The 12767-nt window shown below is 46.1% G+C and overlaps 3 protein-coding genes across 6 annotated transcripts in view; 1 reads left to right on the top strand and 2 right to left on the bottom strand.

The window, feature by feature from the left end:
- cep104 (centrosomal protein 104) overlaps positions 1-1846 on the top strand; it is a 36910-nt gene extending 35064 nt beyond the window's left edge. For all 3 annotated transcript variants that reach the window (XM_030354474.1, XM_030354463.1, XM_030354490.1), the window contains exon 22: positions 335-1846. In XM_030354474.1, coding sequence (XP_030210334.1) covers positions 335-465 — 131 coding nt within the window. In that variant the 3' untranslated portion in view covers positions 466-1846. The remainder of the gene's footprint in view (positions 1-334) is intronic.
- Positions 1847-1966: 120 nt separating this feature from the next.
- Positions 1967-4433, bottom strand: b3gnt7l (UDP-GlcNAc:betaGal beta-1,3-N-acetylglucosaminyltransferase 7, like). Its single transcript, XM_030354558.1, has one exon. It carries the CDS (start codon positions 4134-4136, stop codon positions 2820-2822), a length of 1317 nt encoding a protein of 438 aa, XP_030210418.1. The 5' UTR covers positions 4137-4433; the 3' UTR covers positions 1967-2819.
- A 3077-nt stretch (positions 4434-7510) lies between these two features.
- Positions 7511-12290, bottom strand: LOC115542328 (pentraxin fusion protein). 2 transcript variants are annotated; one of them, XM_030354578.1, is made up of 4 exons: positions 12086-12290; positions 11848-11915; positions 11439-11634; positions 7511-7970 (listed from the first exon to the last, which is right to left on the bottom strand). In XM_030354578.1, exons 1-4 carry the CDS (start codon positions 12202-12204, stop codon positions 7532-7534), a joined length of 822 nt encoding a protein of 273 aa, XP_030210438.1. In that variant the 5' UTR covers positions 12205-12290; the 3' UTR covers positions 7511-7531. The 2 variants fall into 2 exon arrangements, with proteins under 2 accessions (XP_030210438.1, XP_030210447.1); XM_030354587.1 differs by lacking the exon at positions 12086-12290 and having other exon boundaries at positions 11848-12008.
- Between the last annotated feature and the right edge of the window lie 477 nt (positions 12291-12767).

Below are 12767 nucleotides of genomic sequence, written 5' to 3'. Positions count from 1 at the left end.
GTAGCGTGGGTTTTCACGTCAAATGGTAAGGGCTTTCCAAACTGGGAGACCCAGGGCACCTCCCGGGAACAACCTGTTCTGATCTTCACCCGTTTAGGTCGAGGGACCCGAATTCTGCTTACCTGAGCAAATCTCTTTTATTACCTGCATGACCCCCACCGCCTGCATCACCTTTCAGTTTCACTCAACCAGAAGGCGACTGCCCTCTGCATGCTTATATCATAGGCCCAATGACAAAGGACGGTTGTCTGTCTGTCTGTCTGTCTGTCTGTCTGTCTGTCTGTCTGTCTGTCTGTCTGTGTGTGTCTGTGTGTCTGTGTGTCTGTGTGTACAGGTAAGGCTGTGGGAGGAGCCAGGCTGAGGCAGGCCTGGTCGGACGGGGCCAGATCCAAGGCCGTGAAAAGGACCAGCCGGATCCCGGCCCTGGAGCCCAGGGCCCCCAGAGCCCGGGCCAGCCAGCGGTGACCCCCATCCGGGGCCTCCACCCAGGGGATGAGGAGGAGTAGGGGCCACACCTCACAGTCACTATGTCACATTAATGAGTAACCAAACGCCAAGGTCAGGGGGCCGGACGGTTCTGATTGGCTGCCCTCAGGTGGGGTTGGTAAAATAATTACTTGAAATGTTGGTAGCTTTATGTCCTTGAAAGATATTTACACAATATTTTATGTAAAGTGACATTTAGTTTGGAAGATTCAATCATTGGAAGGGCCGGGCATGGCTCCGGAACCATAGAGCCTGGCTCTTATGGGTTTAAGAGAATCAGAGCGGATGCACATCAAGGAGAGGATCTAGATTGTCGGCGTGCTCTATCGGTAGAGACTGCTGCTTTTTACAATATCCTGCTTGAAGCTTTGGAACTGTTTACATTTTTCTACTCATGTCTCCCTCCCCCCCCCCCCTCTCTCTCTCTCCCCCATTCCCTCTTTCTCTGTCTCTCTTTCCCTTTCCCTTCCTCCCTTTGTCCTTTGCTCTCACCAAAGTTTTTCCTGCTCAACCTGCTTGTTGTTCTGTGTATCTACTCATGCCTCAGCACTTGAATAAGATAATCATGCTTTGAGAAGCACACTGTTTTTTATACAGATATACTCTGTAGTGTATGTGATGTGAGTTATGTGGTTTGGCCTTCAGCTAATGACAATCTACAGTATGAGATTCTAGCACTTGTTTCGCATCCTTATTTCTAGTACTTAATCCTGATCTATAATCCACGTGATGCAAAGTGTTGCTTTTCATATTTCTCAACAAGATACGGCATCGAACATTCTCAGGTCCGGGTTTCAGTCGTGAACAGCACACAGCAAATCACATAAATCACGTTGGGCAAGATGTTTTTTAAAGAAGATCCTCACGTTTATTTGTAAAGACCTTTTTTTACAATTACAGTCTCAAAGGGCCATACAGTTCACACGCTACCCGGTCAGTAGAATTATCTTATTTAGTTCTAGGTTGCCATGTCTTGTAGTAGCAAATGTTATATGTGAACACATATGGTCCTTTTTGGCATTTGCATGGAACGTCGTATTGTTTGGATAGATCACGTAGCACTTCAACATGAAGAAAAAATATTTTTCTCTTTGTATTTTGGGACCCAAAAACGGGAAAACTAAAGATAGTAATTGAAGATAGTAATTGTTGCATCCGGTAAAATTAGTCACCTGAGTTTTGCTTTGTATTGAAAGTAGGATATTCTGTCTGCTTTGGAATGCATTGAAATTGCAGACTATATAGCCATTTGAATTGCGCTTCCATCTTCCCTTTCTCAGTATTTTGTGTGAAATATATCTTTCACTGTTTCTGATCTTCTAATTATTTTGTGTAATAAAGTGAAATTACGATACCAAAATAATACTTCTTATGTGTGCCACCCTACTGTAATTTCGATTTTGAAACCAATTGCTGTGAATACCCTTCAGCAACATTTAAACACAACCATTCCATGAATTGGAAATAAATGCAAACACACTTTAATTATTAACCATCTGCAACAGACCTTTTAATCTACCGAATTCCCCAATGAAAATGTGCTCAGCAATTAAACATGAATTAGAGTCTATTGAGTTGTGCAGTTCTATGTACACACACAGAGGTACAGTTTGATCTTTGGTTTTAAACTTGAAAATTAACCTTCAACCCTTTAAAAATGAACATTAATTAAACAATGACTAACAATGAACTTACTTAGACGTCAACCCTATACCATCAACAATCATCTTTATTAAATAAAACACGTGTGTAACGTATTCCTCCCACACGGCTGCATTGATAAATTTGAGTCATTTGCAACCTTTTCATTGAGTAAATCTATTCTGTTTGGTCAGTTTTTCTTACGATCTTCTCGAGTGTGCTGAATGAATGAGCTGGTATCCATCATGAGGCTAGGTGTACCCTGAGATTGAACAACGATGGCACGATTGTACCTGTTCAGGCGTCATGCAGTTATTGGATACCACGTCGTTAGAATAAGATTAGCCATTTGCTGGACATTTTCCTCCATGGTCTAACCCCAATACCATGAGTGCAATGTGTCCAGTGTTACCTTTTATAGCATATGGGAGCCCATAAGACTAAAATGAGTGGTTGCGCATGCCAGAATGCGGACCATAGGCCTACATTGGCTGAGAGAAACAATAAGTTATGTTTGGTGTGTCACATTAGAAACAAGTTGTTTCCCAAATTGTAAGAACATTTAATTAAAAAAACTCTGCAGGGGTTACTTTAACCGACAAATATTAAGTAAATGTCGGTATAATAGTTGGCCTCCTTGAGACGACGGGGAAATAGGCATATGCCCCGTGCGTAAGGCGCACTGCCTCGCGTCACACAAACGTCCTCCTTGCGCAAATCAGCTCTTTGTTTTGCAACACGGTCCACATTTTGAGCAGCTCTTTTGGACTCATTTTATGCACCATGATAAGACCCTTGAAGAAACAGGGCTCGGTGTTCATCCGAATGGACAGGCGCCTGGCCTTGGTGATGCCGAAGCTCTTGAATCCCGGGTGTTGCTCCGGGGCCAGCTGGAGCTTCTCCAGGCACACGCCTAAAAACACGTCGTCGATCGGGAACATCTCCAGATCCTCCGAGACCACAAAGAGTCGCCTGGCCAATTGGCCAGACATTAGAAACCCTCCACCTCCGACGTACGGAGGGTATAAGGGTTTGTTGTACAGCTCTTTGGGGATGTAGTATTTGTTTGTGCGGTTTCTAATCGGCCTGGCATCGGAGATGGCGTCGCCAATAAACAAGTTCGCGTCTTTCTCTCCCGCCCGGAAAGCAATAAGATCCAGCAGATTGTCGGTGTTCACAAACACATCGTCGTCCCCCTTGAATATAAACTCCACGTCGGGGCAGTAAATGTCGAACCATTTAAGAAAGTTCACCTCCTTCAAAGTGAGGTTGAAGAACGTGTCCATGAAGTCCCACTGCAGAATGTCCCCGTAGATCCTGTCCTCGTACTCGATAAGCCTTTGCAGGTTTTTCGCGTCTTTGTCGTCCGACGGTTTGGCCAACAAGAACAGTGTCTTTGTTTTTCTCCCTCCCAGGGTCTGCAGCCGTCCCCATGTCTTACGCAGGGCTTCGCGCCTGTCGTGCTGCTGTATGACGGACTTGACCACTATAAGCAGGCGCACGTCTCCGTCCCTGCACGTCTCCGGGTGGTCGATCAGCATCGGGAAGTACCTGCAATGTCTGTGAAGCACAAACTGGTGAAAACGTGAGTCCAGACGCTTGAACCAGTCCTGCTTCCTCATCGCGGTGTCCTCGCTGCAGTTCGTTACGCGCACGTCCCAGGCGGCCGTTGGCGGCGCGCTAGACACGTTCGCCCGACTTGGCGCCTCCGGTTCCTCGCGGGTCACAGCCGAGGAGTCGTTGGTCGGGCGGCTTTTGGTGAACAGCTTCTCTTTCGAAGACTCACACTCGGATCCGCACAACCAACTCGCGTGCCTCAGAGTCGTCCCGACCTCGTCGTCCTTATCCACACGGTTGAATCTCTGGATCATCAGCAGACAGACCAACACCAGGGATAAACTAATCAGAGTCTTCAGCAGACCGGGCCGCTTCCTCCTGAACATATGATCCATTACCATTGCGCAACAGGTGCTATCCGCAATAAATCCTCGAACGATGCCCCTATCCATTCAACGCATCCCATAGCCTATAGGCCGACCTGTGGGAATGATTAATCGTTCAAAGTTTTCTTGTGGGCTACTGAAAGTGTCGTCGGGCCGCTGTCGGCCCGTCGCATTTCCATCTCCCCATCCAACGACACCACCGCTGCACGTCCGATTAAAAAGAACAGCTGCGTGATTATGTGCCCTTTCTGAGCATATGTAGGCCTACATGCGCCCGCTATATGCTGCATGCCGCTCGTAGGAGGTCCGACTGCCTCTCCGGCAACTCCCTCTCCGCACCCTTGTCTTGTCAACCCCTTGGAAACCTGCTGGAGCCCACCCCCTACCCCCACCCACATCACACCTAGACGTCACTCTCAGGTTTCGTGTTTCTTGTATGGGCTACATCAAGAAACCCGACACAAGTCAATATCGGAGTGATGGGTCCGGGTCCGGGTCCTTTGGGTCCGGGTCTGGGTGTACCCGGGATCAGGTACAATGTAGCGGTGTGCATTTATTTAAACAACAAAACTTATTTTTCTTTGCCTCTTTCAATTTCTAAGTGCATTTACGTCAAGAGAGACTCGACCAAGAGCTATGACATCAATGCCAGAGGAACCACCCTAGACTAGTCCATTGAGAAACCAAACCAGGTTGTTCAACGTCAATAATGTACTTAATATTCATATACAATCCTGGCCCTAGACATATTGTAACTATATTCTGATAAATACACTCACATTTACTCGCACATAAAACGATTCATTTGTGCTGCATCCATTTCCAGTTTTGGGCTATCCCACCGTCGCCCTTATGTTACATTGTTGGCACTATGAAGTAATACGTTGTTCTGTTCATTCACGCCCTCATGGATATTGCACGGCTAATAGCGCCCTCGTGTGGCATTTCTTGCACATTGCGAATGTAAATTAATCAACATGGTTGATTTTGGGTTGAATTTGTGGTTGGTAATGTTAATCTGTCCATTGGTGCAGAGTTCTTAACCCCTTTTCTGCAAGGTCCCCTGCCTAGATTATACAAACTGTGAGGGCCAGGGTGCGCGCGCGTGTGTGTGTGTGTGTGTGTGTGTGTGTGTGTGTGTGTGTGTGTGTGTGTGTGTGTGTGTGTGTGTGTGTGTGTGCACCGCCGGTAGATGCCAGTCACGTGGGTGAGTCGGGAGCATCGCTGTTGGAGGAGGATTTAGGTATTAGGAGACCTGTGAGTTTTTCTGCAACATAATAGGCATCGGTATTGCCTATGGGTAACTATTCGGTTTTAGAAAAGAAAGCATTCGCTTTGGTCGCTGCAGTGGTTTGATGTGGTTTATGGCCCTGTGTACACGTAACACGGACCACATTCTGTCGACGTTTCTGAACTCAGTGCGTGGTCCAGATCAGAGGCTTTTCAGGTGGTCCTTGTTTCTCCACTGTCTCTGGACATTGGTCATATTAAAGGAAAGGACAATATAGTGGTTGATTCCTTCCTTGAGTCCCATGGCAGTAATTAGTCCAATATTTCTTCATATTCTATGTCTCTGTTTCTCTCTTTAAGTGCTTCAAGGTGCCAGTGGCTGAGATGGGATGTGATTCTATGGAGGAGAGAATTAGCAAAGTGCTGGGGGGCCTTTTGTTGACCAATGATGAATTAACACGTCTTCATTGTTTTGTGTTCAATTCTTTATCCTATATGTAAAATGTATATTGTTAGAGTTGAACATGATAGGTGGACAGGGTTCCCGTTGGGACACTTTCTTTATGGGGTGAGGGGTCTGTCCAAGGGGGGTTTGTGTGTGTGTGTGTGTGTGTGTGTGTGTGTGTGTGTGTGTGTGTGTGTGTGTGTGTGTGTGTGTGTGTGTGTGTGTGTGTGTGTGTGTGTGTGTGTGTGTGATTAGGGCATTGGGAGCTGCTGGGCACTGGTCTCCAGGATTGCATAAAGCCATCTCACCTTAACATGTGACATAATTCACACATTCATACCAACAGGCCACATATGTCCGACTCCTTACCAATTAGAGAGGCTTCCTTCTCTTCCTAGGCAGGCGTCCAGGTCATACAGGAAGCCATTCATCATGTGTCAATTCTAGAGATACGAGCGGCCCAGGTGTTCGAGAAACCCAAACGCTCAAGGCCACAAAAACAAGTGTTTTCACGACGTTCGTCACCAACGATGCTTTCGGGAAACGGTGTGAAAACTGTACGATGCTCGTACGACGCACTTCACGATCCACTTAGGCTAACGATGCTTTCGAGAACCGGCCCTGTGAATCTATGTCAGTAGACATGATGTCCTTTAATCCCCCGCCTTGCCTCCAGAGGGTTAGACTCCGCCTCCAGCGATCAGCCCCGGCGGCGAATTTTTTTTTTTGCAGGGTGGTAGCGGGAAGCTCGTGAATCATGAGGGAACTGATCCCTGATTGGCTGGGACTTGGCTCGCTGGGACTTTGTCAGAGGGCTTGTGTGAAAATCACGAACGCAAATGAATTAAACGTTGTTATAAATCAGCACGAATAATGTGACACATGATACCCACCTACTACACGGCAACTCTATAGCTACCTTTCTGTAAGTACAAACGTTAGCTCACTCGTCTAAAAGCCCCTGTGAAACAGTTATGTGTCACGGGGGCTACTGTAGTAAATCCTTTTTGTATTTATTATATTTTATAACGTTATGTATAGCGCATCGGCAAATGAATTAAACGTTGTTATAAATTAACACGAATCATTTTAGCAATAATGTGACACATGATACCCACCTACTATACGGCAACTCTATAGCTACCTTTCTGTAAGTAGGCTACAAACGTTAGCTCACTCGTCTAAGTCTAAGACCCTGTGAAACTGTTATGTGTCACAGCCTGGGCTACTGTAGTAAATCATTTATTTATTATATTTTATAACGTTATGTATAGCGCATCGCAGTGCTTTCGGCAGCTGGTGATTGTTTCCAAGTTTTTTTTTTCTAATTGTTGTCTATCCATGTCTTGATATTTCCATTAAGATTCCTTTCTGTTCCGTTTCTAGAAGTAGTGAGCATAATGGCAGGATTTATAAAAGCTTGCAACATTTGCCAGACCCTTGACAACTTTGAGGAGAGGGAGCTGCTGGAGGTTAGGTGTAGATGTTCGTCATTTTCACAAGCCCTGTTTTCACAAGCCCTCTGACAAAGTCCCAGCGAGCCAAGTCCCAGCCAATGAGGGATGATTTCCCTCATGAATATTCACGAGCTTCCCGCTACCACCCTGCAAAAAATAAACTCGTGCCCCGGCGTTGTTATTGGTCAGTTGGTCGAGCCCTTCTATTTGTTAATCATTGCATTTGATGAACAGTCGTAGCCCCAATGTATTTTTTACATTATCGGCCGAGGCCCACGATCACTCAAACAAACCCCAGACACACAACGTCATGATGCACGGTGGCTTTATTAGAATAGTGCATGGGTAGTGGGTTTCAGATCTAGGGATCTTTTCTGAAACTCAACAACGCTCCCAGTGGGTATAATAGTCACCGTGGCCCAGTCAAGGACGTTGGCATCGGAGAAATCTTCCCCAGTGGACAGCAGCTGAATTGCGACTGAAGGCAGAACGTGGTCCCACATGTTCACCCCGAAGATCTCTCCCACAAAACTCTGCTCGGCCTGGAAGTCTCCAAGGAAGTTGTCGGGGTCCTGGCCCAGGATCACCTTGCCCCCCGGCCGCACCCTGTGGCCCCTCTGATAGATCTTGGACGCAGAACTCCGGCCGTTGACGTACATCGTGGTTCGCCCCGTCAGCGACTCCCAGGTCAAACACACGTGGTTCGCCAGCGGTCCAAGCTCCGGAACCTCAAAGAAAGCCCCCGGTCCGCTCAGGTAGAGGGACAGCCTGAAAAAACCAACAAACACACGCCGTGAAAACAGATGTGGACGAGTATCATCTCAGAAGATCATGTGTGTTCTCAAAGGGTGATGGGAGACCCCAGAGAGCAAGGTACGTTTTATTACTCTGTTTTCTGGGAATAATTGACATAAGCAGAAACCAAAAACCTGCCGTTTTTTCGTTTTGTCCAAAAAAAAGAAAATCAAGATTTCAGTTCGTTTATCCGTTTTTTGGTTCTTAGGTTGGGTAGGTGATTTGCGAAACGCCAGCAGATTTTGAAAATACACAACTCAAATGGTCCTACCCCCTCTCCTTCAACGCTGACTCTGACTCCACCCATTCCAAGTACCTGGACGCGCAATCATGCACGAGCGCGAACAGAGATGCGCGAGAGCGAGCCAGGCTAGCGTAGGTTTTCGTTTAACAACATGGCACTACATTCAGCTGTAAGTTGCACCCAGTACCGCGGGAAGTAGGAGTGCTGGGGGTGCTGCAACACCCCCTGTCCGAGGCCCTGTCTTATCACAGAAAACGATCATTTCTAAAAACTCCGGCCAAAGTGGAGATTTCTGAAAACGCCGGTTATGTGTTGTCGTGTCAAAGGGGAGAAACGGGATTTTAGGTTCTGAAGCGTCACATTATGCACCAGGAAATGCTTAACGTCATGTGAGCGCCCGCTGTACCGTATTGGTCCGAATATAAACACAAACCCCATTGTAAGACGACCTATATTTGGAAAAAAGATTTGAAGACCAGATCCGTTTTTTATGAATAAATAAATTGTATTCATTGAAATAATATACGAAAATAAAAAGGCATCGAATAAAACACTGCATTGCCACTAAACAGTAGTGCAAATAGGCCGTACTGATGTGTACACCAAAGACTATTCCTGACACTCCTCTGCCCCGCTGTGTTCGCTCTGGCTGTGGTCGCTCCGAACTGTTTCGGCCCGTGGCAAAGCGAGTCATCCTCGCTGCTGTCCAAGGCATTTTGAGACGCAGCATTTATTTAATGCTCATATGACCTAGTGCTGAAAAAAGGTTATATGAAAAAGTGTGAGGGTAGCGGTGGTGCGCTAAACTTGTTCTGTGAGCAGCTGGATGTGAACGATCGATTTTCAACTGTCCGCGCATGCACTGGTGTAATTGAGCTGCGCTGCTATACATCTTTTTTTATCAATGTAACGAGTTGCGAGTCTAGTGCAGGCTGAGTTTTTTTTTTTCCCAGCACCCCCTGCTGAGAATACGTTCTCGCTGCTATGGTTGGACCAGATGTTATAAACATTAAACGGTCACATAAATCATTACTATTTTTAGAAAATGTATGTTTGTTTCATATAATTGTATTGGAAGTCCTGGTTTTCACTAGGGTTGCCGCGGTGTGGACATTTTCACACCGAGTAATACACTCGTCTCCACACCGGTATTACCGAGTATAAACGGTATAAACTTTGAAACTAGGTCAACCGCCACACAAGCATCGGTTTTTAGACCCTTCTCGTCCTTCAGTTGCCGCCAACGTTCGAAAGCAGCGCCTAGGATTATTCTTGATTTCAGTTTTTCTCTTTCAGCGTTTTTATTATCAATTACTCTCTGAAAAAGAGTTTTCCTTCTCTTTGCTGGTGGTGGTGGTGGTGGTGGTGGGGATGGTGGCGTCTTGTCTGCCATGGAAATTGTCTTCTACTGCTAGGTCCAAATGTGGATTAACTAGTTCCAGTAGCTACCGCAGGATAACAACAAACAGGAGCTTGCTCTGGGTCACGAGCTCTGGGTCACGAGTACTGCACGAAGGGGTCGCGCGCGGGGCGCGGGGGAGGGGGAGTGCAGTACGACCGTTTGATTGACGTACTTACTGTCCAATGCAACTCGGTGGCAATGGAAATGATTGGCTGGAGTTTTTCGAGCCCTGCCCGTTCCACAGATGATTGACTTGTTTAATTTTCATGTCAGTACTTCTAACTCAGTGGCTGTAAGCGGGTTATGATAAGGATTTCAAGTAATTTTGCAAAAATGGCCAAAAAAGCAAATCACCTATACAACCTTTAACAAAACGAATTTACCATCTGTTTTCCGCCCTAGGGCGGGTCCTCTTATTGGCTAATGTGCTTCGTTCCCCTGTGCTCTTCAAAATAAAGGTTCTTCCGTTTGATAATGTCGACAAAAATATTACTGCATTATAGACGCTAGCAGACACAGAGGATCACACCTCCCACAGCCAAGACTGACACAGCTTCAAATAACAATAATAGTATTCATAATCATTTGAAAATGAGAACTTCTGAAGTTATGATGACTTCAGTGCAGTTGATGTTTAGCCACAGTTAATGCATGCAGAGTAGACCTGAGGGCTTTACTACGACATCATTGTCCGGCTCTGAACTCTGCGCTCTGTGCGCGTTCACATCAGAGGAGCTGCGATCGCGAGCTGCTGATTTCCTCACAGCCTGAGAGCTATGAGGAATACAAGTGATCACAACACATTTCTGACAGCTGAAAATTGTTTTCATATTATTATTTACTGATGGTGTTTACAGAATGCGAGTTCGTGTTATATTGAAAGCGAGGCTGGGTGTGCCTATGAATATAGGCTACAGTGAGTTTTTTAAGGTGCTGTACAAGCAAATCATATTGACTACTCTGTACAGTGACAAAGAGTGTACAGTAACCTACTTCATTCAATATTGAAGTAGGTTACCCCCCTGCGTGGGGGGGGGGGGGGGGGGGGGGGGGGGGGGGGGGGGGGGGGGTATATTAATATGTAACGAAAAAACGGCTGGTTTTTGGTTTCTGCTTATGTCAATTATTCCCAGAAAACCGAGTAATAAAACGTACCTTGCTCCCCAGACCGCTGCTGGGGTTTCAGTCGGAAACCTTTTCACGTTCAGTCACGCGTAGGCTACGCAACACATCTGAGTTGTTATTAGGCTTTTCCCATTGCCGGAGCCTTCCCGGTCATTCTCCTAGCTTTTGAAAACGAGGCTGGTAGCATCAACATGTATGCCTACATGTGGAACGATGAGGAGGCCAAAGTATTACTCTAATCGATGGAAAAACCATGATAGCCACTTTCTAGGCTTTTCGTAGCCTCGCTTACTCTCTCCCGAACAGTTGATGGAAATGCGCCAGTTAGCATTTTATTTTTGCCAGATTTGCTTAAAATTTGCTTTACATTTGATTTGAACACGGCCAAATACGTCATCACTGAATTAAACGATAGAAGAGTTACAGTCAGAATCCATGTTCTGAGTATGTCATGAAGAACTTCTTTGTTTTGTAGCAATTAACCATTTCATGCATCTCAAATCTATGTTTCCCCTACATACGTTTTATTAAAATTATTCTACGTTTCGTCTTGTGTTTTTGTTTAATGTTTCTTTTTAAATGAATTCCACATGACTAAAGGGCATTCGTTCCGGAATGATTTCATGGACACCATATCTTTTCAGGGAACATTTGGAATCCAGCAGCTCACCTGCCGTCTGTCTCGCGCCACACGTTGAGTTCGTCGAAATACTGCGTGCGGTAGGCGAAGAGGATGACCTCACGCTTCCCTTTGAGCTCCGTGGCGAACCTCAGGCAGAGCGTGAAGGCGTCCAGGCTGAGTGGCTTTGCGGGAGTCAGCTCCACGAGGCTGCTGGCGGTCTCCTCAGGAAACACCAGCGAGCGGCCTGCAGATCAGCGAGGAGCAGCCGGTCAACAGGACCTTGTCTAACCTCATCACCTTTAATGTTGCTCCGCCATTTCCTGCAGAAAATGTGGTGAGTGTTGTAGTGCAAAGTGAGGTTGACAAAAAAATGTTTTGGTAAAGCCACATGGTTTAAGACGGAAAGAAATTAAATCAACTGAAGGGGAGACAGAAGGGGACGTGGGAACGACATGACCTGCTTCGACATCAGAGAGCAAGACGGCCGCAACGAACATGGTGAGTATCAGCTTCATGTTGACAGACCTACACGCACACACACACACACACACACACACACACACACACACACACACACACACACACACACACACACACACACACACACACACACACACACACACACACACACACACACACACAGTCAGGAGGACATATGTGATGGATTCTTATATATGATGTATCAAGGTACGAACCTGAGCTCCTGTGATGTGCAGATGTGGATCCTAGCGGCAGACAGGCTTTTATAGCCTGCGTTTGTGTGTGCAAGTGCGTCCGTGATTGTCGAGGAATAACCTTTGTGTTGTTTTTGCATCAAAATTGGAAAGACAAATATTGCAGGTAAAAGGACAGACCTAGAGGCTAAAGTATTTCTGCTAGTTTTCCCTTTTCTTTGTACCCTGACCTCTATGAGTGTGGGACAGGGGAGGATCCCTTCCAGCGAACTCAGTGATTAATTGGTGTAGACCTAAAGCACTGATGGTTGAAGTCCAACTAGGTTAATGAATCCATTCGTTTATTTAGTTGGAGTTCACACTTTTCATTAATTACAAGCAGGCTACGTATTCTGTAGTTACTTGTAACTACTCCAATAGTAACTGGTATCACTTTCAATTTTACCATTAACTATTCATTAAATGCAATACCTTTTAGGGTGGCATTTTTGGTTGGTATCTGTCCATTGGTGCAGAGTTCTTCACCCCTCTTCTGCAAGGTCCCCTGCCTAGATTATCAACTGAGGGCCTGTGGTGCTGCTGCTGTCCTGGTCTCCCCATGATTAGATAAACCATTTTACAGCCGGTCGAAGCCAGTCACGTGGGTGATGGTGGAGTATTGCTGTTGGAGGATGACTTCGGTATTGAAAGAACTGAGTTTTTT

The sequence above is a fragment of the Gadus morhua genome, chromosome 1, assembly GCF_902167405.1.
Source record: "Gadus morhua chromosome 1, gadMor3.0, whole genome shotgun sequence".
In the NCBI taxonomy this organism is placed as follows: Eukaryota; Metazoa; Chordata; class Actinopteri; order Gadiformes; family Gadidae; genus Gadus; species Gadus morhua.
This window is presented reverse-complemented; position numbering and strand designations above follow the sequence as displayed.